The following is a 27903-nucleotide window of genomic DNA, read 5'->3' as shown; positions in this document are numbered from 1 at the left end:
TTAAGGACTTTTGACCTCCCCTCTGGGATATCTCTCAAAGCTCTGCAGGCCTCTCATTGGTTGAAGAATAAAATCAGGACATTATGATTGGTTGACGCAGAGATTTCCTTTGCTGTTCAAAGACAGACGGAGTATGGCAGGAGGAGAGCTCTAAATGGTCTGGAGATAAACATGAAGACAATGAAAACAAAATTCAAAGGAGAGGCTTTTGTTGTGGACTTACATGGTGCTACGGGGGAGGAGCGTTTCCTGTAACAAGCCCTTTGTGCGCCTGAAACTGTGAGTACAAAGCTTAAGTTTTGCTAAAACCACTGCAAACACGAAGCCAAACACACTAGAGTTGACTACAGAAACTTGTTCTCTTAGCAAACCCAACGTTCCTCTGCTTTCCGTGTCTCTAAAAGTCTAAAACTGAACTCCTCCCTTCAAAGCTTATTATCAGTTGAAGCCCTGCCCACATTACCCAGCATGCATCTGTCTCCTGCAGGCTGCACCGTGACTGAGGCAGCTCTGCTGCAGCAGCCCTTTATAAAGGAGACAGCAGCATGTTACCATTGTGTTAGTTCGCTAACACATATACTAAAATTGGAACGATACAGAGAAGATTAGCATGGCCCCTGCGCAAGGATGACACGCAAATTCGTGAAGCGTTCCTCATTTTAGGATTTGCTGTGACGTTTTCATATTTTACAGAAACATTGGCAGTTCGACACGATATAAAACCTCATGGGAATTTGTTGGGCTACTAAAATAATCATTTAAACTGTCTTACAAATCAAAGTAAATACTAATGGAATGGTAAAAATATGATTAAAATAATAAAGACAGATCATATTTTACCAGCAAGCTCCTTAACATGCAATCCCTAAAACACAAATAGATAAAAATATAAACAAGTATCAATGAAAAGATGAGCATAAGGACACATTTGTAAAAATAAATAAATAAAAACAATTCATAATAGCACTCTACATTTAGTGTTTTTCCAATAATAAATACATGATAATAATTAGGTTTAATTATGCTTAGTAATATTTTGTGTTGATTGAAATTTGTTATTAGACTTAAATTTTGACAAATTTCATTGATCCACAGCGAAATTTTGTTGTCAAGAGTAATTAGTAGAATAAAAACAGAGAAGGTACTTTGCATTTACAAAATATGAGAATACAGCTTTAAAAGTATGCATGTTATTATTAAATGGTAGTAATCTTATGATAAAAAATACATAAGCTGGATGCCCAGGAGGTTAAATATACATTCACCACCTTCTAAACTTCAAAACGGTGCATCCTTCAGGGAAAAAAATTTTTTTTCTTCGTATTACTGTAACTACTGTTAGCTACATGAAGCTAACAATAAGCTGAATTTTGGCCCAATCGTCAGTTTCTGCTTCTCAGTGAGAGAAGGTTCCACGGCTTCTGCTCCTCCTCCTCAAATGTCTGGGCTCCTCCCCTAGAGCTCATTATCATAAAGCCCTGCCCACATTACCCAGCATGCATCTGTCTCCTGCAGGCTGCACCGTGACTGAGGCAGCTCTGCTGCAGCAGCCCTTTATAAAGGAGACAGCAGCATGTTACCATCGTGTTAGTTCGCTAACACATATACTAAAATTGGAACGATACAGAGAAGATTAGCATGGCCCCTGCGCAAGGATGACACGCAAATTCGTGAAGCGTTCCTCATTTTGTTATTTATTGCTTAATTATTTTTAATAATAGTTCATCATTTTTTTGTCTGGTGAGAAAGTACAGGTTAGGTTTGTACTTTTCATCTCTTTTTTTGAAGGCCTGTAGTAAAAATACTTTCTGTGTTATGAGTAAAACGAGAAATCCGACATGTTTTTTCTTTTACATTAAATGATGGTCGCAATTATTACAATAATAAATCAATCCGATTGTTTCAGCCTTAGGTAAATTACTCATTATTTTGATAAAAACATAATACAGTACTGATATAGTAATATAGTACTGTACTTTCTGTAAAAAGTGAAATAATCAGTGACATGTTTGCTTGCATGTGCACAAAGCAGCCCTGCACCCTGAAACTTTCTTAAAGGAATAGGCCACCGTTTTTACATACTGAGATATGTTCTCACCTTAGCTTAGACAAGTTCATTTGTACCTGTCTGGTCTTCACGCGTGCCTTCAGTCTCTTCAGACTCTATAGCTCCAAACAAGTTCAAGATAGAAGCTACCAAGCTCTTCCACGTTTTCCCTATTTAAATATGGTTACGTGAAGTGTTACACTACAAAAGTATAACTACACAAAATTAAACAATGTGGATTTTCTAAGCGGATAAAAGGAGGAACTATATTATATTATACACTGCTCACAAAAACTTAGGGCACACTCAAAAAACACATCCTAGATGTCATTCAATTCGATTTTTCGGATGAAAATCTTTCTTCATAGTGTAGGGCAATGTGTTGAGAACAAAATAACATAAGAATGATAAATGGAAATCAAATTCTCAGCCCCTGGAGGTCTGTATCCAAAATTATAGTCAAAATCAAAGTGACAAATCAGGTCACTGGTTGATCCAAATTCTGTAGAAATTCCTCCAAACGAGTCTGTATCATCCTCAGTCGTGTGTGTGGCCTCCACGTGCCTGAATGCACTCCCTACAGCGCCTGGGCATGCTCCTGATGAGACCACAGATGTCCTCCTGAGGGATCTCCTCCCAGACCTGGATTAGAGCATCAGTCAGCTCCTGGACAGTCTGTGGTGCGACGTGGCGTTGATGGATGGACCGAGACATGATGTCCCAGATGTGCTCTATTGGATTGAAGTCTGGGGAACGGGCAGGCCAGTCCATAACATCAATACCTTCATCATGCAGGACCTGCTGACACACTCGTGCCACATGTGGCCTGGCATTATCAGGCATCAGAAGGAACCCAGGGCCCACAGCACCAGCATATGGTCTTACAATAGGTCTGAGGATCTCATCCCGGTGCCCAATGACAGTCAGGGAACCTCTGGCTCGCACATGGAGGGCTGTGCGGCCCTCCAATGAAATGCCTCCCCAGACCATCATTGACCCACCACCAAACCGGTCATGCTGGATGATGTTGCAGCAGCAGAACGTTCTCCAGGGCGTCTCCAGACTCTGTCACGTCTGTCACATGTGCTCAGGGTGAACCTGCTCTCATCCGTGAAGAGCACAGGGCACCATTGGCCAATCTGCCAATCGCTGTGTTCTCGGGCAAATGCCAATCGGGCTGCACGGTGTTGGGCAGTAAGCACCGGCCCAACTTGTGGACGTCGGGCCCTCATACCCCCCTCACACCCCCCTCACACCCCCCTCACACCCCCCTCATACCACCCTCATACCACCCTCATACCACCCTCATACCCCCCTCATACCCCCCTTGTGGAGTCGGTTTGTGACCGTTTGAGGACCAACATGCACATTTGTGGCCCTCTGGAGGTCATTTTGTAGGGCTCGGGCAGTGCTTCTCCTGTTTCTCCGTGCACAAATGAGCAGATAGCGGTCCTGCTGCTGGTGTACTGGCCTGTCTCCTGGTATCTCCTCCATGCTCTGGACACTGCGCTGGGAGACACAGCAAACCTTCTTGCCACAGCACGAATGGACGTGCCATTTTGGATGAGCATCACTCCCTGAGCAGCTTCTGTGGGTTGTAGATGCTCCTCATGATGCCTCTAGTGGTGAGAACACTGGACAAATGCAAAAGTGTTCCAAAAATACGGTACAAAGGATGAAGACAGGGAAATGGTCTGTGGTCACCACCTGCAAAACCATTCCTCTTTTGGAGTGATCTTGCTAATTGCCGCTCATTTCCACCTGTGTCTGTTTCATTTCCACAACACCAAGTGAAACTGATTCACAATAAGCGTGGCTTCCTAACTGGACAGTCTGATATCCCAGAAATTTGATTGCCTTGGAGTTACATTGTGTTTCTTGAGTGTGCCCTAAGTTTTTGTGAGCAGTGTATATATATATAGTTGTTTGAAATTTGCGCAGTATTATTTTCACTTTACAGTGCACTTTTATTCCATGTTCCGTCTAAGCTCAGGTAAGAACATATCTCAGTATGAACAAACGGTGACCTGTTCCTTTAAGACAAATGTGTCAAGGTCAAGGCCTTTTAATGTGATTTAAAGTCTCTAGCCCATTCCTGTGCGGAGTTCTGGTTTTTTAAAGAAATAACCAGCCATCACTGCAGCCACTAGGGGGCAGCTTAAATTTAAAATAAAGAAAGAATTCTACATGTGTCCAGCAGAGGACGCTGACATAATAAGAGATCAGGATATAAACAGCGTATTACAGCCACGTGATAAATGGTCAGTCTGCCCCGGGACGGCTGTGGCTGCAATAGTAACTTACTGCCATCAAATGTGGAGTGAATGAATAATGACTTCATGTAGCACTTTGAGAAACAAGTGACAATGGCTGATAAAGCGCATTAAGTGTTGGCTGTTTTTTATGAGGCCACAGTCATTTACAATATATGTGGCCTGCGGCCCACTGTGCTGGCTGAATTTCGGCCCTCGACTGAAACAACTTCGACACCCCTGCTTTAAGACTTTGGATAATGTATGAGACTTGGCCGAGAGATACCCTGAAGGCTGTTTCCACAACACTTTGGGGATTTCGACGGAGTCGTGAGTTTCCGACCAATGGTTGGTTGGTCTGATGCAACTGTCCTGGGTGAAACTGAGCGAACTTGAGTCAAAACTGAGCTGGAGGATGCGGGCATCGATCCCGCTACCTCTCGCATGCTAAGCGAGCGCTCTACCATTTGAGCTAATCCCCCTTGTGCTTCTGGAGGACCCCTGTCAGACTTCTCAGAGAGGTCTCCTCAGTGATGTATCAGTTTACAGGATACTTGAGTAGAACCTCTTTGACCTGCACTTTGAACATTCCCCAAGATATTTATAGAAAATATCCCTTCACGATTCCCATCCAAGACAACATGAGTGTATATACCATAGTCTACACTCCAGTAGAAAGTGTGCTGTGTGGGTCATTCGGAAGTTGCCTGCAGTATTTTAGATTTAATCTTGGGGCTTGCTCCGGTGTGTTTTATGGCGCACTCAGAGCCAAGCCAAAGGTTAGCTTGTCATATTATTATGTAATATGCAACATGGGCTTGTAGCTGATTTTGAAATACTTGAAATTTCTCAGGGGCTAATAATATAATGAAGATATGAATGTGCAAGTCAGTCAGCTGCATGGAGGTGCAAATAATCTCCTTAAGTGGCCAGTTTTAGTCCTGGCTCAGACCTGCTGTAGACCAGCCCTGCCATCTCGAATAATTACAACAGTTTTAGTAAGTTATATACTTGCTTTGCTTTAAGAAAACAGCCTCCATTTACGCTGAAGCGGCTAATTATCTGTGCATGCGTTCATGTTGCTTTTTTTATACCCTTTGCAGGTCATATAAACCCTTTTCCAAATTATTTTGCAAATTATATTTTTCTCAGATTTTCTAAATTGTCAACTCAAATTTTCATTATTCATTCATTTTTGTATTTATTTCATTCATTTAAAAATGCAACAGCAGCATTTAGCATGACAATGACAATGACAGTCAGCATAATTTTGAAGTCTTTAAGAGGATCATATGAATGTGATTGAAAAAACTTCGAAAAGGATTCAAATAAATACAATAAGCAACTTACACAGTAGGTTGTAAAGAACTGAAAATTGTCATTTGTTGAATTTGCAGCATTAGGAGGTAATATTTACTGAAATCAAAAGCTATTTCAATCAGAAACATCTCAACAGGTCAAGTTATATTTTAACATAGGACGCTTATTTGATAGCAGCTTCAAAATTCTTGCATCCATTAAACTTGTGAGTTTTTGGAGAGTTTCTGCTTGGATTTCTTTGCAGGATGTCAGAATAGCCTCCGAGAGCTGCTGTTTGGATGTGAACTTCTTCCCACCCTCGTATATCTTTTGGTTCTCAATAGGGTTGAGGTCAGGGGAGGATGGGGTCCACATCATGAGTTTCTCTTCTTTTATGCCAATAATGCAGAAGTATTCTTTACAGCAGGACATGGTACGTTGTCATGCATGAAGATGAATTTGTTGGGAAAGTGCGGCTCTTCTTTTTGGACCATGGAAGAAAGTGGTCGGTCAGAACCTTTTCAGAGGTCATTTTCACACCTTCGGGGAGTCTAACGGGGCCCACCAGCTCTCTCCCCATGATTCCAGGCCAAACCATGACTCTGCTACCCTCTTGCTGACGCCACAGCCTGTTGGGACATGGTGGCCATTCACCAACCATGAATGGCCACCATCCAGGGTTACACGGCACACACCAGTGAACAAGACTGTTGAAAAGTGTTCATGTATTTCTGAGCCACTTCAGCCATTTCTGTTCATGAGCTTCAATGAACAGTTTAGGGGAAGGCCAGATAGAAGCCTCTGGAGGGTCCTACACCTTGGTGTTTGCGAGTCTCCAGAGGCAGCTTCAAATACCTGTTTGCTGCTTTGTAGCAGCTGCGCTATTAATCTGATGTGTTTGTCTGGCAGAAACCGTCCTCCTTGTGCCTCTATCCGCAATCTCTGAACCAGCCACAAATCTCTTAACAGAACGATGATCGTTCGTGAAATATCGAAGGTTTTCATACCTAGTCCAAGGCACTCAACTATTTCACGCTTTTCATCAGCAGAGATGCTTTTTCTTTCCCATATTGCTTGAAAATGGTGGTCTGCTTAATAATGGTGAACCTAATTCTTCAGTAGTTTTTCCCTTAACTGGGACTGCGATCTGAAAAACTAATTATCACAGGTGTCTGAGATTGATGTCAGTGATTCAAAGAGCCCTGAGACACTCCATGAGTGATATAACTGGTTTAAACTAAACCGGTTATATCAAAAAACTAAAAATTTAACGTTTATGACCCTTAAATACAATTTGCATAATATTTTGGAACAGGGTTTATTCATGTCTGGAGATACGGACCCATACCAGAGCTTTTCAGTTGGTACCGTTTAACTGTACCCAGCCCTAGTCAAGTCAAGTCATTATTGCAAAACATTAGCAGACTACTGCTTGATCACATAACGGACAAAAAGGGCATTGAGCTGGAGGATGCGGGCATCGATCCCGCTACCTCTCGCATGCTAAGCGAGCTCTCTACCATTTGAGCTAATCCCCCTTGTCTTCTGATAGGACATGTCTCATCTCGTCTTGGCTCCTGGGGAAGGGGAGTAGCTGGGTTGTGCATGCAGGCAATGATCAACAGAGTTAAGGGGTACTTCAAGAGCATCCTGTGTACATTTTTTTGACACAACTGACATCTCTTCTTCAGCTCTAATTACTGATTGTGATTTCCCCACTGATCTTGATTCTTTAGTGAGTAAGATTTCTAAACTGTAAAAAATGTCACAGTAAACAGTTTTCTCTATAAATCACATGTTGATTTAAAAATATATATTTATTTCTCGTTTAAACACACTTACAAATGTTCTCCCTGTGGTCACCACTTCAAAATAAACTTACTGACAATTCATGCATCTGCCTACAATGTGCAAAAGGTGGAAAATTGTGAAACGCATTGAAAATGTAAAATTCATCTCTCTTCCTTCAAAATGAAATGCTGACATCTCAGATCTGTTTTTTTTTTTTTTCCTGTATTGCAATGAGATTTAAAAACTGTTTGCTGGAAGAAAGGTCCCCAGGATTTAGCCATGGCTCCATTATATTCTAATGGGTAAATACCTTCATTTTATTCATCTTCCTACAAAGGGAACAAGGTCCAGATTCAAAAAATATAGTAAAATGTCAAATTTGACTTTTGTTGTTCACATTGAAATGTAAGTGAAGAGCAATGAAATTCTGACATTTTAAAATACATCAATTTTCTGTACATTTTTGCACAGGGGGTTGCGAAGTGACAAAAAGGTGACGTAATATGGGGGTAAATGTGTCTCAATAACATTTTTTCAAGCAGAAAATAAGATTTACTAACACATTAATGATTTAAAGAACATTTTGTAAATATACAAAAAAAATACATCGTTATTATGTGAATTTTATTTTTATTTTTTTATTTACATTAATCTGTCATTTTGGCATTGGCATTTTGTTTTGTTTTTCAAAACTAAAAAATAATAAAACTTTTTTTCAAACTTTTACACATACAGTATACATGTATTTTATAGACCTAAATTTGTATTGGTCACATAAAATGCACTTTTGCTTTTGAATCCAAGATTTATTTAGAGACACTTTTTCTGCATTCTGAGACACAGACTAATGACACAAGAATGCAATAAGATATTTTTGAGACAAACTTAGCCCATTAAGGGTCCGCTATTTAAAGTGCAAGTCATAGAAAGTGAACTGTTATACATTTTAGTGTGTACACTGTGAACAGGAGAGGTGACAGTATACAGCCTTGTTGGACATTAATGAAACACTATATCCTTAATGTGAAAGAATAAAAACAAGAAAAATGCTGGTCATAAAGATAAAGATTAAGAAATTCAAATTAACTCATATTTTCTTAAGTTTATCATTACTGTTGTATTCTAGATAAATAAAAGCTGTTCCAGGAAATGCTGATCCCCCTGTGTCCCTTCACTCTTGAACTTGATATTCCCTTTTCTCTTCAGATGGACCAGGACCAGAGTGAGATGGAGAGTCGCCTCAATGACGTGTTGTCACGCATTGCTATGGAAACGCAGGAAATCAAAGAGCTGGAGCAGCAGCTGACCGATGGTGAGATCCACAGATACCGTCGGCATCTGAACTCTGACTAAAAACTGTGTCCAAAATGTAAGCATTCACCACAAGAGCTGCTGTCTACAAGTTAGTGAAAGCTACTTTATCAAATAGAGACAAAGCCGCTACTTTTGTCACACGCTTTGAACCATGCATACACCAAAGCATTTTATTCATAAAATCTTTTCTGGGGACGGCCTCTAGAGGCGATCTAGCAGGAAGTGCAGACAGGTGGAAAATATAAGCGCCGAGGAAGACACTGTTTCACGCACACGCTATGGAAAACACACGACGAAGTGCTTATGATGCGGCGTTTAAGCTAAAGGCGATAGCTCTCGCAAATAAAGAAGGAAGTAGAGCTGCCAGGATGGTGTTACGTGTGACGTTGGAGATGGCAAAGTGAAAAACTGACAAAATGCAAAAATACGCCAAAAGCTTTTAGAGGTTATAAAAGCAGACAACCTGAACTTGAAAACGTTTTTGAAGACTGGGTGCACATACCGAGAGCAGACGGCCGAGGTATTTCCACCGTGCAGATGAAAGCCAAGACATTGAAGATTTCAGAGGTGGACCATCATGGTGTCTCAGATTTATGAAGCGAAAAGGCCTGTCAATCAGGGCACGGACAACTCTGTGTCAGCTACGGCCCCCCAATTATGAGGAAAAGGTTTCAAACTTCCTCAAATTCACTCAAACAAAGGTAGCAGAGTATTTAATCAGACCTCAAGTCTGCCAGAGGATCCTGATGGCATGGTGCAAAACAATCCACGATCATCTATGGGTTTGGAAAGCTCTGGGCTGTTGGGTGATGAAGAGGACACGCTCTGGGGCGACTTTGCCTTGAGACAAAAGTGACATTGGGGACAATGAAAGACAGACTGAGAAAGTGTATAACAAAGTCGTTCTAAGGCTGTTCAATCCTGACGCTGAAGAAGAGGACTTCAATGGATTAGTACGCAGGAGGTAGATGAAGATGTTGATCAATGACTTTTCAGTACTTTTTGACTTCCTCGACCATGCGTGTTTGCTGCTGTGTTACAGGCACTGTTTGGATAAACGACATCTTTACGTGTCCTATATTTCTCTGTGTAATTTTTTTTATTTTAATTGTTTGTATGGCGTAATTTCAGGTGCACTGAATAGCCTGTAGTTTATGGTACTGTTTTCCTATGCGGACTATGCTCTCGTTACGACTTTATGACACGTTGAAGACGTTATGAGGCAAATTCACATCAGATGCATTTGGTAGGAAGTGCTGCATTTGCAGTAATTTTCTAATAAACCACAAGAAATATTCTTGGAATGTTGTAATTTCACAAATCCGAGATGTTCATTAACCATAAACCCACTCAGTCGTGTGCATTTGGATGGGCCTGTGTTAGTGTCCATAGAAGTGTGTAAATGTATATTTTTTTAAAAACTATTTTGTTGTTTGTGGACACAGGTCAGATTTTGGCCAATGAGGCTCTGAAGAGGGACTTAGAGGGAGTCATCTCTGGACTGCAGCAGTACCTGAAGTCCCTCAGAGCCCAGGTAATAGATGCATGTTTCTGTGTCCATATCAGAAGAGGCCACAACCAAGAAATTAAAACATCTCATTAGGTCACACTGAGGTCCTGTATTTGACAGATATTTACACAATCCTTTTAAAGGAGTACTAAGTAACTCTTGCCCCTAGAGGCCATAAGTGCAACTGCAGGTGTCGTAGCAAGTTGGGATTTTTTTAACTTATTAATTGTCTTGGAGATTAAATACTACGCTGACAGAAAAGGCAAAGGGAGAGATATTGTACATCCAATTTTACAATGGAAATATTTTTTCCAATCAGCCCATAAACACTTGTATTACCCCCACAGGGACTACGGAAAGGATTTATTAAGGTAAACACATTGCTTTAATTGTTTATGGAAATATTGTAACAGTTACGGCAGCACCCCAAGAAGTTATCACACTATTATCAAATAAGGCAATAATTACTATCTACCAATTTAGTGCTCTTAAATATATATATATTTATGTCCAAACCATGAGCGACTCTATTAAAAACATGAAATTATGGTCTGAAATCCACACGTTATATACTGTACGTTGGATAAATAATAAGTTGTGTGTACATTTTCAAACTTCAAACTGTTGCGTTTTCAGACCAATAAAGCTCAGGTGAACGTGCACAGTCTTCAGGCAGAGAACCAGAGTTTGCGGCACCACCTGGAGGACACTCAGAGACACTACAGGCGACTGGAGGAGCAGGCCACAGCTCACACACAGGTTTGTTTCTCAAACATCCTGGCCTATTGTACATGTTTTTAGTGGTGGGGGAAACCGGAGTACCAGACACGAGGAGAACATGCAAACTCCACAAAGAAAGGCCCCGTCCCTGGTGGGAATCGAACCCAGGACCTTCTAGCTGTGAAGCCCGAGCAAAACCACTGTGCTGCCGTGCCGGCAGATGCAGACACAGGGGTTAGACACAGCACACATGCAGACACGGGGGTTAGACACACAGCACACATGCAGACACAGGGGTTAGACACACAGCACACATGCAGACACAGGGGTTAGACAAAGCACACATGCAGACACGGGGGTTAGACACACAGCACACATGCAGACACAGGGGTTAGACACACAGCACCCATGCAGACACAGGGGTTAGACACAGCACACATGCAGACACAGGGGTTAGACACACAGCACACATGCAGACACAGGGGTTAGACACACAGCACACATGCAGACACAGGGGTTAGACAAAGCACACATGCAGACACGGGGGTTAGACACACAGCACACATGCAGACACAGGGGTTAGACACAGCACACATGCAGACACAGGGGTTAGACACACAGCACACATGCAGACACAGGGGTTAGACACAGCACACATGCAGACACAGGGGTTAGACAAAGCACACATGCAGACACGGGGGTTAGACACACAGCACACATGCAGACACAGGGGTTAGACACAGCACACATGCAGACACAGGGGTTAGACACAGCACACATGCAGACACAGGGGTTAGACACAGCACACATGCAGCACAGGGGTTAGACAAAGCACACATGCAGACACGGGGGTTAGACACACAGCACACATGCAGACACAGGGGTTAGACACACAGCACCCATGCAGACACAGGGGTTAGACACAGCACACATGCAGACACAGGGGTTAGACACAGCACACACGCAGACACAGGGGTTAGACACAGCACACATGCAGACACAGGGGTTAGACACACAGCACACATGCAGACACAGGGGTTAGACACAGCACACATGCAGACACAGGGGTTAGACAGACAGCACACACGCAGACACAGGGGTTAGACACAGCACACATGCAGACACAGGGGTTAGACACAGCACACATGCAGACACAGGGGTTAGACACAGCACACACGCAGACACAGGGGTTAGACACACAGCACACATGCAGACACAGGGGTTAGACAGACAGCACACACGCAGACACAGGGGTTAGACACACAGCACACATGCAGACACAGGGGTTAGACACACAGCACACATGCAGACACGGGGGTTAGACACACAGCACACATGCAGACACAGGGGTTAGACACACAGCACACACGCAGACACGGGGGTTAGACACAGCACACATGTAGACACAGGGGTTAGACACACAGCACACATGCAGACACAGGGGTTAGACACACAGCACACATGCAGACACAGGGGTTAGACACAGCACACATGCAGACACAGGGGTTAGACAGACAGCACACATGCAGACACAGGGGTTAGACACAGCACACATGCAGACACGGGGGTTAGACACACAGCACACATGCAGACACAGGGGTTAGACAAAGCACACATGCAGACACAGGGGTTAGACAGACAGCACACATGCAGACACAGGGGTTAGACACAGCACACATGCAGACACAGGGGTTAGACACAGCACACACGCAGACACAGGGGTTAGACAGACAGCACACATGCAGACACAGGGGTTAGACACAGCACACATGCAGACACAGGGGTTAGACACACAGCACACATGCAGACACGGGGGTTAGACACACAGCACACATGCAGACACGGGGGTTAGACACACAGCACACATGCAGACACAGGGGTTAGACACAGCACACATGCAGACACAGGGGTTAGACACACAGCACACATGCAGACACAGGGGTTAGACACACAGCACACATGCAGACACAGGGGTTAGACACAGCACACATGCAGACACGGGGGTTAGACACACAGCACACATGCAGACACAGGGGTTAGACACACAGCACCCATGCAGACACAGGGGTTAGACACACAGCACACATGCAGACACAGGGGTTAGACACACAGCACACATGCAGACACAGGGGTTAGACACACAGCACACATGCAGACACAGGGGTTAGACACACAGCACACATGCAGACACGGGGGTTAGACACACAGCACCCATGCAGACACAGGGGTTAGACACAGCACACATGCAGACACGGGGGTTAGACACACAGCACACATGCAGACACAGGGGTTAGACACACAGCACACATGCAGACACAGGGGTTAGACAGACAGCACACATGCAGACACAGGGGTTAGACACAGCACACATGCAGACACGGGGGTTAGACACACAGCACACATGCAGACACGGGGGTCTCCACATAAACGTGTGCTGTGTGTCTAACCCCTGTGTCTGCATGTGTGCTGTGTCTAACCCCTGTGTCTGCATGGGTGCTGTGTGTCTAACCCCTGTGTCTGCATCTGGCGGCACGGCAGCACAGTGGTTTTGCTCGTGCTTCACAGCTAGAAGGTCCTGGGTTCGATTCCCACCAGGGACGGGGCCTTTCTGTGTGGAGTTTGCATGTTCTCCCCGTGTCTGGTACTCCGGTTTCCCCTATCTGTTCTGTGTCTACTCTTTCCGTAAAAAAATTTGTAAATGTGTTTTCATTGTTTATAAATTGATTTCAAAACTTGTAAATGTGTTTTGCACTTCCAGGCCACAGTACAACAGTGCACAAAAGTCATGTATTTATAGAAGGCTAAAAATGTGCTGGATTTGTAATTAGCTTGGAGTGCACTCTGTTGGCTGCAGTAGAAATGAGAACCAGAAAACATGAAAAGCCATGCTCCATTGAAGTGTGAGATTCTCTCTGCACATGTAGAAACCTCTGCAGTGACCGTGTGGGCCCCCCTGCAGTCCCTCTGCAGTGACCGTGTGGGCCCCCCCTGCAGTCCCTCTGCAGTGACCGTGTGGGCCCCCCTGCAGTCCCTCTGCAGTGACCGTGTGGGCCCCCCCTGCAGTCCCTCTGCAGTGACCGTGTGGGCCCCCCTGCAGTCCCTCTGCAGTGACCGTGTGGGCCCCCCTGCAGTCCCTCTGCAGTGACCGTGTGGGCCCCCCTGCAGTCCCTCTGCAGTGACCGTGTGGGCCCCCCTGCAGTCCCTCTGCAGTGACCGTGTGGGCCCCCCTGCAGTCCCTCTGCAGTGACCGTGTGGGCCCCCCTGCAGTCCCTCTGCAGTGACCGTGTGGGCCCCCCCTGCAGTCCCTCTGCAGTGACCGTGTGGGCCCCCCTGCAGTCCCTCTGCAGTGACCGTGTGGGCCCCCCTGCAGTCCCTCTGCAGTGACCGTGTGGGCCCCCCTGCAGTCCCTCTGCAGTGACCGTGTGGGCCCCCCCTGCAGTCCCTCTGCAGTGACCGTGTGGGCCCCCCTGCAGTCCCTCTGCAGTGACCGTGTGGGCCCCCCTGCAGTCCCTCTGCAGTGACCGTGTGGGCCCCCCTGCAGTCCCTCTGCAGTGACCGTGTGGGCCCCCCTGCAGTCCCTGACACTAAATTGTTTGTGTGCAGCTGATGGCGGCGCAGCAGGATGACCTCTCCGTGCTGCACTCAGAGGCGGCTTCACTCAGAGATGCTCAGGTGCATATGGAGGCGGAGCTTCAACACCTGAGGGCGGAGCTAGACCGTCAGGTAGGATTTTAAAGTCAAGGCTGTTGCATAAACGGTAGAACAATGACTTTGTTTTTCCGTGGTTTGTAAAACTGAGAAAAGAATGTGAGATGTGTTGTGTAATAAACACGTTAGGAGAAGCTAATTTTGATCATATACAAAGTGTAGAAAAAGTTTAGAAGCAAGTAAGGTCTATAAACCTTACCAAATTAAATATTATATTTGCTTATTTAGCCTATTTCTATGTTTAAGAGAACATTTAGATCTTTAGTTTATTCATAACCAAAACAGAACTCCAAGATTAGTCTCTCTGAAGGTGTAAGTTCTTGTCGATTAGGGACTGAATGAGGTACGTTTAAATCACAATTTTAGGAACCCATCTTGTAACGTTTCATATATGGGGTTTATTCAGGTTTCAGTGATCGGGCCAGATTTTTTGCAAATTGTTAGGAATCTGCAAAAATCTTAAAAGAAAGAAAAAACGCACAGATGTGTGAGGAAAAGCACTATTATGGTTTTTTTTTTTTTTTTTAAGTGAATGTGTATCACTAACCTAAATCCACAAGTCCAAGGGCTAAGTGCAAACCCTATTTGCACTTAGCAAATTGAATCATCTTCATTTCATTTAGTTTATTGGCTCTTCACCAAATACAAACATAAATATGTCACACTGACAAAGTAATATAAAAAAAATATACTGATACATTGGGAGGACCCCCTGAGATGATTTTTTGCTTTTAGACTAAAAAAGAGCTCCGACTTATCACTTTCAGCTATTTATCTCTGAATACCATAATCTCTTTGTTTGCACACTCATGTAGTTACATGTAGTTCATCGGCACAGCTATTCTTGAAAAATAAATGACTTAACTTTCTTATTTCTCTCTAATCCTTTATTCCAGTGACCTTAGGGATCCTTGTGTTAATTGTTCTGAAATTGTAGACTGCACTCCAAAAAATGAATATCTAGATTCAAATGTCTCAAATTGCATAATTATTTAAATTCGAGTTGTTTTGATGAGTTAAGATTTAGTTGGGCATTTGACCTAGATTATTTCAAAATGATTTATCTGCCAATGGGGTAAGAAAATTCTCCTGACCCACAGGCAGTTTTAGTTTCTTATTTCAAGTAAGACCTCAGAACCAGTGAGAAATATCCACAAACTAGCATAGTATACCTGTTCCAATCAGGAAAAAAATATAATGAGTGAAAACTGTCCAGAAGCAAAAGCCAGGCCTTAGATCAGTAAATACATTTATATAATGTCAAAGTGAGAAATCGGTCAAACAATTGAACAAGGTACAAAATCTAGTGGCATTTAAAGTTATTAAATGTTTGGACATATTTGGTAATACTGTCTTACTATCAGCCACTCATCATATTACAGAAGAGAGCTTTAAAGGAATAGGCCACCGTTTTTATATACTAAGATATGTTCTTACCTCACTTTAGTCGAGTTAATATATCCCCGTCTGGTCATTGTCCGCGCGCTCTGTCACGCAAACGGAGCACATACGCAGCCTCTCCCATATGTGACATAGCTCCGAAAAAGCTCACGATAGAAGCTACCAAGCTCTTCCACGTGTTCCCTATTTAAATAAAGTTATGTGAAGTGTTTTCATGCGAAGTATATTTACACAGAAATGTAACGTGTCGATTTTATAAGCAAATAAAAAGGGGGACTATATTGTGAGGCGTAATGATACGAGGAGCACAGCGTCCGCGTAGTAACTCCTAAAGACTTCCCCCGCTCACTTCCGGCAATAACCTTTAGGAGTTACTGCGCGGACGTTTTACTCCTCGTATCATTACGCCTCACAATATAGTCCCCCTTTTTATTTGCTTATAAAATCGACACGTTACATTTCTGTGTAAATATACTTCGCATGAAAACACTTCACGTAACTTTATTTAAATAGGGAACACGTGGAAGAGCTTGGTAGCTTCTATCGTGAGCTTTTTCGGAGCTATGTCACTATGGGAGAGGCTGCGTATGTGCTCTGTTTGCGTGACAGAGCGCGCGGACAATGACCAGACGGGGATATATTAACTCGACTAAAGTGAGGTAAGAACATATCTTAGTATATAAAAACGGTGGCCTATTCCTTTAAGGATCATCCCGGGCGGGTACAGGGAACATGCAAATACGTTTTTTTGTAGAGTCCATAATACTAACATATAAAGATCTGGTGGATTTTACAGACTTTACAAATTTCATGTAAAGGACAAAAAGCAAAGAATTAGCTCAAAATGTACAAAAGTTATTTACTCAGAGGGAAGGAGGGTTTACGTCGAAAGGAAAACTACATTTCAAATTAACAAAGAGAAGTTGGATAAAACCAAGGGAAGTAGGAGAAGAAGAAAGAGGAGGTGGGAATTATTGTGTTAAACCTCATTCCATCAAGCAGCAGTGATTACTGTTCTTTGGATTATTGTTTTACGTTATACATCCTTTCACTGCTCAAAAAGAAAAGAAAAATGATTTTGGCACTCGGCAACATTTTGACGCTTGACAAGAAACAAACTGTAATGAAACAGTGAAAGCCTTTCTGTTCTGTACTGTGGCATGTGACATAAGCAACATAAGTAATGAATGAAACTGAATGAGACAATCATCAGTGGAGCTACAAAAAGGACAAACTCTTCAATACAGAAGGAAACATCTTTCTTTGATTCCCATCGTTGTTTTTGAGATGACATGGATTTGCTCATGTTTGTGTCCCAGAGTGAGGGTCGCCACAGAAACCTGCACCGTCTGAACAGGAAACTACAGGAGCTGAGGAGGGTCATGTGTGAGACTGAGTCACTCACAGGAGAACAGCTGCTGTGGGCTGTGGACCGAGTCAAAGAACTCAACCGCTGCGTGGACCGTCTAAAGGTAACACACATGCTGCTGCAAGTTCTGATAAGGAAGGACATATTTGAGATGTTCAACAGTAAATCTAGAGGAAGACAAATATGAAATGAAGAGGAGCAAGAGGAGGCGCAGGGAGCTGTGCAGGAGGAAGAGGAGGAACTGACCAGTGCAGGACACCACGCTCTGAAACACTGAAGACAGTACTCAGATTTCCTCCAAAAAACATGCTGGTCATGTGTTTGCTGGTCATATTACAGCTGCCAACATGCAGAACTCTTGTCACGTTCAATGCAACCATCATTATTCGAGTTTTAATATCAGCAGCATTATTTAATCATGCACGGCTGGCTTTGTATAAACAAAACATTTCTGATATTATGATGAATTGGGAGTTAAAATGAGAATGTGCTGTACAGTCTGTTCTGTATAATAACCTGCCCCTGGTTTAAATATCTATTCTAAAATGTTTTCTCTCCCCTTGGTCAAATAAACTGCAGTGGATTGAAGCCGTTTGCATAGGATAGACTCTGGCCCCATCTACTGGTCACTCACAGCACTCATATATAGGGATGCACGATTATATCGACCGCCGATAATTATCTGCATTTATCGGCATTTTGGCGCATCCCCCGATATTAGGCCCGATAATTCTAAGCTCAAATGACATTGAATCTGCGGCTCCAGCTCGCTGCCTTTCTCTCGCCGGCGCTGCCCCGCACGTCCTGCAGCCCGGAGCTGCTGCAGACTCAGGACAGCCGATATACGCTCTCCACAGCCGACTTTTGCATGGTTTTAGCTGAAAAATACGACGAGTGTTCTAGCGAAACAGCTGTGCAGGCGCTCTCCGTGAAGGAAGAGTTTTTTGACTTTTTGCATCGAAGTCACTTCAACATTAGCACCGCAACAAAATGAGAAAAAGACGAGGAAATGTTTGGCTGTAATGGCTGTTTGGTGTGGGGCTGTTTGGTGTGGGGCTGTTTCCTGTGGGGCTGTTTGGTGTGGGGCTGTTTCGTGTGGGGCTGTTTCGTGTGGGGCTGTTTCCTGTGGGGCTGTTTGGTGTGGGGCTGTTTGGTGTGGGGCTGTTTCGTGTGGGGCTGTTTCTTGTGGGGCTGTGGCCATGAAATGAGTTGTTTATGTCTGTTTTGAAAGAGGGAGGCGCTGCAGTGTTTTTCACTCTGTCATGGCCGCTGCTTCTGTGTGTCGCTTTGGAGACGTTATATTCACTCACGTTTCTCCTGTGCGTCCCACATTGGGCATAAAAGTCGTGTAATGTGTGCTGACCTTAAAATATCACGGTGAAAGTCGTCATAGCAGAGTATAGACCCAGCTCCCAACCCAGCTTTGAGAATAGATTAACGCCGATATTTTTTTTATCGCCGATAAGAGTCTCGCGTTAACGCAGCGCGTTAACGCCGATAACGGCCCACCTCTAATATATATATATATACTGTACTGTATATATATATATATATATATATATATAGTTTGTTGACATATTCCATTATCCATAGAGTTGTCGCCAACTCACAACTGGCCCATTCTACACTTTTTAACGCACTACACTATACAGGGGAAAAAGAAAAAAAAACTGTATTGGAGATGGGAATGACAATAGGGAAACAGCTGGACCTAAAGAGAATTACAATAGACTAAAGTATGCCTGCTCCTACGCAAGTCAAACGCGTGATAAAATTGTTAATAATTTTGAATTTAATAATTAGAAACAACATTAGATTGATATTGGAATCTCAGAAAGAACTACAGTGTATACCTGTGCTTAATCTCGAATTAAGTAAGATTAATGACGTAGTAATTCTTTTTAGACATACACTGCTCACAAAAACACATACTAGATGTCAATCAATTCGATTTTTCGGATGAAAATCTTTATTCATAGTGTAGGGCAATGTGTTGAGAACAAAATAACATAACAATGATAAATGGAAATCAAATTCTCAGCCCCTGGAGGTCTGGATCCAAAATTATAGTCAAAATCAAAGTGACAAATCAGGTCACTGGTTGATCCAAATTCTGTAGAAATTCCTCCAAACGAGTCTGTATCATCCTCAGTCGTGTGTGTGGCCTCCACGTGCCTGAATGCACTCCCTACAACGCCTGGGCATGCTCCTGATGAGACCACGGATGTCCTCCTGAGGGATCTCCTCCCAGACCTGGATTAGAGCATCAGTCAGCTCCTGGACAGTCTGTGGTGCGACGTGGCGTTGATGGATGGACCGAGACATGATGTCCCAGATGTGCTCTATTGGATTTAAGTCTCCTGTTTCTCCGTGCACACATGAGCAGATAGCGGTCCTGCTGCTGGGTTGTTGACCTCGGTCGCCCCCCCCCAGGTCTCCTGGTGTACTGGCCTCTCTCCTGGTATCTCCTCCATGCTCTGGACACTGCGCTGGGAGACACAGCAAACCTTCTTGCCACAGCATGAATGGACGTGCCATTTTGGATGAGCATCACTCCCTGAGCAGCTTCTGTGGGTTGTAGATGCTCCTCATGATGCCTCTAGTGGTGAGAACACTGGACAAATGCAAAAGTGTTCCAAAAATACGGTACAAAGGATGAAGACAGGGAAATGGTCTGTGGTCACCACCTGCAAAACCATTGCTCTTTTGGAGTGATCTTGCTAATTGCCTCTCATTTCCACCTGTGTCTGTTTAATTTCCACAACACCAAGTGAAACTGATTCTCAATAAGCGTAGCTTCCTAACTGGACAGTCTGATATCCCAGAAATGTGACTGACTTGGAGTTACATTGTGTTTTTTGAGTGTGCATTAAGTTTTTGTGAGCAGTGTACTTCGTCCTACCAAGTGTTCTGTTTATTTTGGTTCATTCAAACATCTGTAACAAATGTACAAAGCTGCTGTGTTATGTATTTAAATACTCTTCATGGCAAATGTTGTGTGAAGCTTAAAACGTCTATTGTTTAAAATCTGTATCTGTTTAGCTCAGGAGGGACTTGTATCAAAAGTCAATGTGATCTAGACCTAGTAATTGATGATGTTATGTAAATGTAATGTTATGTAATGTCTTAGTTATGCGAGTTTACATTGAAAAAAAATGTAATATCTCTTTTTTTTGTTTTTTCAGGGCAGACTTGAAGATAGTGAAGCACGGAGTCAACTCACAGAACTCCAAGCAGAAGTGAATCAGGCCAGGACTAAAACCAGCTTTAAAACCAGGACAGAATCCAGGTGTAAAGCAGGAGCAGAGACCGGACTGAGGACCAGACCTGACAGAGAGGAAGCACCTCGCTCCAGATCTCCTGTCAGACTCACTGTAAGACGCCACTTACTTGAACAGAATACATACCATAGCAGTGGCGGCTGGTCCATTATGGGCGGTGGGGCGCCGCCCCTCCTATCAATTATGCAAATAATATAAAAAGTTTTAAGTTTAGAAAAGTCATAACTTTCTTATGCACAGGTGTTTTTTACACTGAGGGAGGGAGAGCGGAGGTGAAGGAGGTGTCAGTTTGTCTGCCTGGTTCATCGTGTGCTGTAACCGCTGTAACACAGTCTCATAAATGTGTAGTTTTGTGCTCGGGGCGGTGAGGAACAGCGCCCCAAGCATCTAACCAATGGCGCTCTGATATGGTATAAAAACGTCACTGTATATCATTAATTCAACCAATCATAGACGCGCAATAATAAATCTCCGATGGGCGCTGAAGCCAAGCGCCCATCGGAGATTAACAGGTGAAAGACGAGGAAGCGTCTCCTGTAAACAAACACGAGTAGCTCGTTGTTGGAGCAGCTCTGAGCTCACGGACGATTGGAGGAAAAACTTCTCATTTGAGAGACGGAGAAGCTTCTGTTGTTTCCTGAGAGGAGGTGAAAGAATTTAGTCAAACTAATGGACTTGGGACAACTTTCTTCCATCAGAAGTCACGTCTGAACGGACTTTCCTGGAGGTAGCATGACGATGCTAACTAGCTCGTCTGCTTTAGCTGCTGCTTGTTTATTTCACACTTTGGGACAACACTCGCTGACTTGGACACTCATGTCCCAGGACGTGGACATTTGATGGAGAGAAGATTCAGGACCGTGAGGAGGAGCTACGACAGGAGAGGGGAACGTCATTCATTCACTGAGGGAAACAGAGGAGGAGCTCCAGGTGCTACAGGAGGAGCTCCAGGTGCTACAGGAGGAGGAGCTCCAGATGCTACAGGAGGAGCTCCAGGTGCTACAGGAGGAGCTCCAGGTGCTACAGGAGGAGCTCCAGGTGCTACAGGAGGAGGAGCTCCAGGTGCTACAGGAGGAGCTCCAGGTGCTACAGGAGGAGGAGCTCCAGGTGCTACAGGAGGAGCTCCAGGTGCTACAGGAGGAGCTCCAGGTGCTACAGGAGGAGCTCCAGGTGCTACAGGAGGAGCTCCAGGTGCTACAGGAGGAGGAGCTCCAGGTGCTACAGGAGGAGCTCCAGGTGCTACAGGAGGAGGAGCTCCAGGTGCTACAGGAGGAGCTCCAGGTGCAACAGGAGGAGCTCCAGGTGCTACAGGAGGAGCTCCAGGTGCTACAGGAGGAGGAGCTCCAGGTGCTACAGGAGGAGCTCCAGGTGCTACAGGAGGAGCTCCAGGTGCTACAGGAGGAGCTCCAGGTGCTACAGGAGGAGGAGCTCCAGGTGCTACAGGAGGAGCTCCAGGTGCTACAGGAGGAGCTCCAGGTGCTACAGGAGGAGCTCCAGGTGCTACAGGAGGAGCTCCAGGTGCTACAGGAGGAGGAGCTCCAGGTGCTACAGGAGGAGCTCCAGGTGCTACAGGAGGAGGAGCTCCAGGTGCTACAGGAGGAGCTCCAGGTGCAACAGGAGGAGCTCCAGGTGCTACAGGAGGAGGAGGACTCTCTTCTATACGTGAGCTGCACATTATTTCTGAGCGGATCATTTGTCTGACGGTTTATACGGGTTTAAACCTGTGGCTCTGAGGCTCATAATGAAACCACAGCAGGTCTGGGACTAAAACTGTACATGAAATCAAAGAGGAAACACCTCCTGCCTTTGTTCTGGTTCTGTTGGTACAAAACACATATCAGTGGTGCACAAAACAAATATGTATAGTGACTATCATTACGCTTTAGTCAGAAATGATTTATTTTTTAGTTGAATAAAACTAAACAATAAGTTTTGAATATATTCTACATAAAATAATAATATTAAATGCCCCAAAGATAACTTTCTTTTTTAAGTTAAAAACAATGTTTATAAGTATCTTCTAAAATATAATTGAAGTTAGGTCGAGGCAACAGCCCCCCCTGGTTTTCACAACACCAGCCGCCACTGTACCATAGGTACTCGTTATTAAGTTTGAATCATTGATTTGTATTGTGTGATGTATTTGTCATGTCCTGCTGTGAGCACATCCCTGCCTCGTGTCCCACAGACTGTTAGTGTGGGCTCTGGGGCAACGCTGGACTCTGGTCTGGACGTGCACCTGCTCAGTTCTCCAGAGAGAGCGCCAACAACAGTTGCAGCTGGGAACTGGTACTATCGTCCGAGAACGAAGGAGCAACATCACCATCATCATCATCTTTCAGAGACAGGTGAAGTACAACACGAAACCACAGCACAATTTATCCATTCATTTAATGAGAAAAGACTTAATTAAAGGCCCTATTATTATTATTTTTACAGTAGTTGAAGAAAATGAGTTTTGTCCTCCTTCAGTTTATTATGAACTTGTAAAAATAAATCATTCTTATCAATTTCATGAACTTGTAGAGGTTTGTCAGCCTTTCTGTGACAGTTAACCCTGCAAATAGTGGAAAAGTGCTTGTAATTTCATCCCTGTGAAGAATTTGGATGTTAAGAATGTGTTAAACCTTTAACTGACAATTAAACTTACAATAATGAGCTTAATCCTGAATGAAAAATGAATGACATCAGATGTGTTGACCAAACACAATCCTCAAGGAGGAGATTCTCGCTCAATAAACTCTGTAATATCGGATGTATGGTCAGATGAGCAGCATTTTTATTTCTCCAAACTGGAGCAGTGTGCCAGGTCACGTGACCCGACATCAACTGTGGCATGAACAGAGAGGGCCTACTGGCTAGGGTTTACTCTTCGAGTTCAGTCTGTTTGCGTGCCTTTGGTTTTATATGATTTTTATAGAAATCTCCTCCTTAAAGGGACTATACGGTGTTTAAAAAAAGTGAAAAGTTCATTTTCCAGCCATGTCCTAATGTGTAGAATGAGCTCAGACTTATTCACCACAACTGCCTCTAAAATCCTGCACTGTCACTCAGAAAGGTGATACTTCAGGTCCCAAGTGCCGTCATTAGTTAATATTAACATAGAGACTGAAGTTCCTCGTCAGACCTGAGGCGGTTTCAAGTGATTGTGTTTCATGATATAAAACGAAAAATGCTCATAGCAGACTTTTCTAGGTAATTTCAGTTTTTATTTCAATTTGAAAAATGATTGAACAAATGATTAAACTCACTCCTGTATCTGACAGGGCATTAAAAAGCATTTAAAGTCATACGATTAATTGTGCCAAAATTCAGGCCTTAAATGTTATTTAAAGAGTATTGAATTTTTTTTTTTTTCTTTTTTTTAAAGAGTATTCAATTGAATTGAAGCTGGCAATAAATCTAAACTTCTTGGAAAAGAATGACTTCAACTCTTTTCACTGCACAGGTTTATAAAAAATAATAATGATAATTTCCTTCAAAGTTTCCCATTGTGTCCAGTTTGCTACTGACATTGCTCTGTTTGATTGAATGTTTTCACATTTCGTAATGAAATATGCACCAATATGAATTGTTTGTGGCAATTAAAATATTGTAATTGGGCATTAAAAGGCATTAAATGTTACTTCCTGCCACCTGTGTGAACCCTGTCTGAACACACAGGACCCAAAAGACGTCGCACTTGTATTAACTCCATATTGTAAGCCAGGGGTCTCCAACCTTTTGACGGGATGCACTACTTTTATGTAACAAAAATGACAGAGCTCATTGAACTGTGAATTAATGAAATGTGAGCAAATGCTTTAAATCTAAGGGGGTCATTTATCAAGACAGATGCTAAATACAAGCTGAAAAATAAAATATGCCATTTTGTTGCCATGTTGCATGTTAATTTGCCATTTGATGTTGCCTGTATTACAGTATCAAGGCCCCAAATCTGATAGATAACTAATGAGTAAAAATATGCATAAATGACTCTGCTGCTGATCCACTGGTAAAAATCAACCGACAGCACTAGTTTGTCACCATAGAAAATACAAACATAACATGATGTTTTGTCCAGACCCCAGTGAGGAGGAAGGCTCCACTGAAGCTGAACCAGCAGGGGGCGCCAGCACACAGGTTTGTGCTCTCACCAAACATGGGTTACTCCACTCATTACACGCAGGAATAACGGGTTTATGTTCAGGACGAGAAGACCCGTCTGAGAGCGGAGACAGAGCGGCTGCAGAGGGCTCTGAGGAAACACAGGTTTGATTCTCTTTGGTTTCAGTCTTTGGATGGACTTTTTAGGCTCGTTTCTCTCCATTTCAAGTTCTTTGTGATTTCAGTTGTGTTTATGCCATTTCTTCCCCGTTGATTCTTGTGTTTTAGTCGTGTTCTCATCTTTTATTTAAGCATATTCTGAGAATTACAGGGTTACTTTGGAAAAACTGATTTGATTAATTTTATTGAAAAAATGTTTCTCTATTGTTCTCCACAAGTGACACCAGGAAAGCTAAAGTTGAGTAGATTTGATAAATAAAGAGCGGATTTATATTATGATTGCTTTAAAATAGAGGATGAAAACAATAGTCCTGAAAACACTGCTGCATAAACAAGCTCAGATTGTTCTTAGTTGCACTGCTGCTTTTTCGCTTTCATTTCTACTCCTGTTTTAGTCATGGCCTTTTTAACCCTTTTTAACTTTTTAACGCCGTGTGTCACTACTTTAAGACATACCTCGTCCTGTAAGAATTTAGCATCAGCTTTAAAGCAAAAACACATCCAATCTGTGAGTGATGTGCGGGACATGTCCACACTGCAGACCTTCCAGAACATCCTGAAGGACAGTTCCTCTGCTCTGCACACCTTCATCACTCAGACCCAGCTCAGGCAGAAGACCATGCAGCCAAGAAGAGCCACACAATAAAAACATGAAATATCTTTGATCCCACAAGCTTTAACGTTGTTTTATAAGTCTATTTTATAGATGTTCTTCTTCTATTGCTGTTTTTATTCTATTGACTTTGTGTCTTCAGGCGTGTTCTTGGCGTGTGTGAGGAGGTGTGGTGCGTGGAGCAGACTTTGATGAAGAGAAGAGCTGAACTTCGTGAGGCTCAGAGGCTGCTGCAGGAGGCGCACAGCTCCACCGCAAAGGTCAAACACTTAGCGCTTTTAATATGTGAAAAGTAAATGCATGTATGTCAATCTGTCCCATTCATTTCCCCCCCAAAAAACAAATATTAAGTCGAGACGATGCAGGTGAAAACATCAATGTGCAGTTTTGTGTCTAGTTTTCTCTTTAACATCTTAGTTTGAACACAGTAAAAAACAGAACAAACTCTCTCTTTACGTTGTTTTTTGTCACTCTCTGGTCTTTCCCACGCTTATTCATTCACAAATACTGACAAGTTTGGGGTCTATGTGTAGCACGAAAGGCTGTAATCCAAATATGGTCATTTCCTTTGTGGGAGACAGCAGCAGCTAAAGAAATATACACAGCTCACGCTCAACATCAGCACCAAAACCTAAAGGGAAGGAAAAGCTCCTTGATGCAGGGATAAGAGTCTGTAAATCAGGACTGCGTTGGAAATGGAGCCAAAAATACACTAATGAGTTGGACCAGCAGCGCGGGATGCTAACGCTAATGAGAGATGGGAGGAATGCAGCGCGAAGAACATGTCCTGGTAACCACGGCCCTTTGTCATGTGACTGACACGCCCCTCCAGAGTCCTGTATGCACACAGCTGCTCCTGGTGACTGAGCGCAGAACCATAATCGTTATAGCCCGTTTAGTCCTGGTTTAGTCCTGGCTTAGTCCTGGTTCTTTAGACCTGAAGTCCGAGCTCTAGTCTACAGGACTGAGGTTTAGTTCCAAGACAGACTGAAATACTGCCCACTCTTGATAAATTACTTCATCCAACCAACTTGGTCTAAAAATGCTGGAAATTAATTTGTCAAACTTATTATTTTGACAAGCAGCTAATTTCATCCCTATTTATTATCCTATCATTTACATATTTTTTATTTTACAGGTAATTTATTTAATACAATGAGAACAAATTGTATTTTTTTAAAGGTATTAAAAAAGTCTTACATTTCACTTGGCCAGAGCTGGAGCTGCCTGTGATTGGTGGTCCAAACTCATTCGTAACTTTCCTAATATATTTGTAGCACCCAACTTCTTCACAGGGACACGTTCATAGGCACATTTCATAACTTGCTGGGTCACTTTTCAGGGTCACTTTCACTAAAGTACTCGAAAAATAGTCTAAAAGTTCATAACATTGATACAAATGTTTTATAATTTGATGCATGCTATTTTCCCCACAAACCTTTGAGTTTGCAATATACGAAAGGGGGACAAAATAAATCAGGTATAGCTCCTTTAACAACATCTGCACTTTCGTGGCTCCAGAAGACTCCACACTTTACAGGCGAGCAGCGAGACTATATTTGAAAGGCTTTTCACAAGGATTTTTACTGATGTAATTCCCATTTTGTCGCGATATGAAAACATGTATAAACATTTATGTCAGTAATCTACAGCAAAGGTTTCATATTGATATCTCTACATTAAAATTTTCCCCCGTTCAACGTGAATGAAACTGGTCTTTAGGCCCGACATGAAGCTGAGGAGTGGGCGCACAGAGCCAAGGACAGCGCCACCTGTCTGCAGCGAACACAGCTCCAGCTCCGGTAACACTGCTTTGGTTTGATCTGACTTACAGTAAGTGTTCAGGTTTTTCTGTCTGTTACCTGCTGCTACTGCACTTGTCTCAGGGAGCTTCAGGAAGCTTGTGTTCAAATCCTGACCCGGAGAGACTCTGAAAAGCAACAGGACTCCCTGAGGATCCAGGTCAGTCTGCGTTAGAAATAAATGACAATCCTGCTCTAACTGGTGGAAGTTTGGCTTCTACAGGCAGCAGCAAATACAAACGTAAAAGAAAACATGTGCGTATTTAATTCCTTAAAGAGGGGGTGTTCTGCTTTTTTCAGCCCCATAGCACCAGTCTATATCACACTACAATGATGACAAACCTTCTGTTGGTCTGTGAATGCAGTAAATTAGAATAACTGCCTTGTATAAAATGTCTCTCTCAAAATGGCTGTAGTGAATGTCTTGAAATAGGCCTCTGTCTCTTTAAGAACCTCTGACCCTTTCGGACACGCCCCCTCCACACGCTGTCTGTGGCATCAGTGGGGAGGGGGTTCTGCTGAGGAGCAGT

At 43.3% G+C, this 27903-nt stretch overlaps 1 protein-coding gene across 2 annotated transcripts; it reads left to right on the top strand.

The window, feature by feature from the left end:
• The first annotated feature begins 108 nt into the window (after positions 1 to 108).
• LOC306968359 (uncharacterized protein) lies at positions 109 to 27478 on the top strand. Of its 2 annotated transcripts, XM_079563702.1 has the most exons (12): positions 109 to 279; positions 8596 to 8701; positions 10149 to 10237; positions 10850 to 10972; positions 14537 to 14656; positions 17362 to 17514; positions 20597 to 20785; positions 22881 to 23040; positions 24756 to 24814; positions 24888 to 24943; positions 25714 to 25831; positions 27294 to 27478. In XM_079563702.1, the coding sequence occupies exons 2-12, from the start codon at positions 8596 to 8598 to the stop codon at positions 27375 to 27377; spliced, it is 1257 nt and encodes a 418-aa protein (XP_079419828.1). In that variant the 5' UTR covers positions 109 to 279; the 3' UTR covers positions 27378 to 27478. The 2 variants fall into 2 exon arrangements, with proteins under 2 accessions (XP_079419828.1, XP_079419829.1); XM_079563703.1 differs by lacking the exon at positions 10149 to 10237.
• The last annotated feature ends 425 nt before the right edge of the window (positions 27479 to 27903 follow it).

Source organism: Gobius niger, assembly GCF_951799975.1.
Source record: "Gobius niger genome assembly, chromosome: 1".
NCBI lineage: Eukaryota > Metazoa > Chordata > Actinopteri > Gobiiformes > Gobiidae > Gobius > Gobius niger.
The sequence above is the reverse complement of the archived record's forward strand: the minus strand, read 5'-3'. Positions and strand labels throughout refer to the sequence as shown.

Bases quoted from the DNA above. Each gene is read 5' to 3' on its own strand.
- LOC306968359 (XM_079563702.1), top strand. From the start codon at position 8,596: ATGGACCAGGACCAGAGTGAGATGGAGAGTCGCCTCAATGACGTGTTG. The intron at 14,657-17,361 runs GTAGGATTTTAA...TTTGTGTCCCAG, and splicing joins GGGCGGAGCTAGACCGTCAG to AGTGAGGGTCGCCACAGAAA. The intron at 23,041-24,755 runs GTGAAGTACAAC...TGTTTTGTCCAG, and splicing joins TCATCATCTTTCAGAGACAG to ACCCCAGTGAGGAGGAAGGC.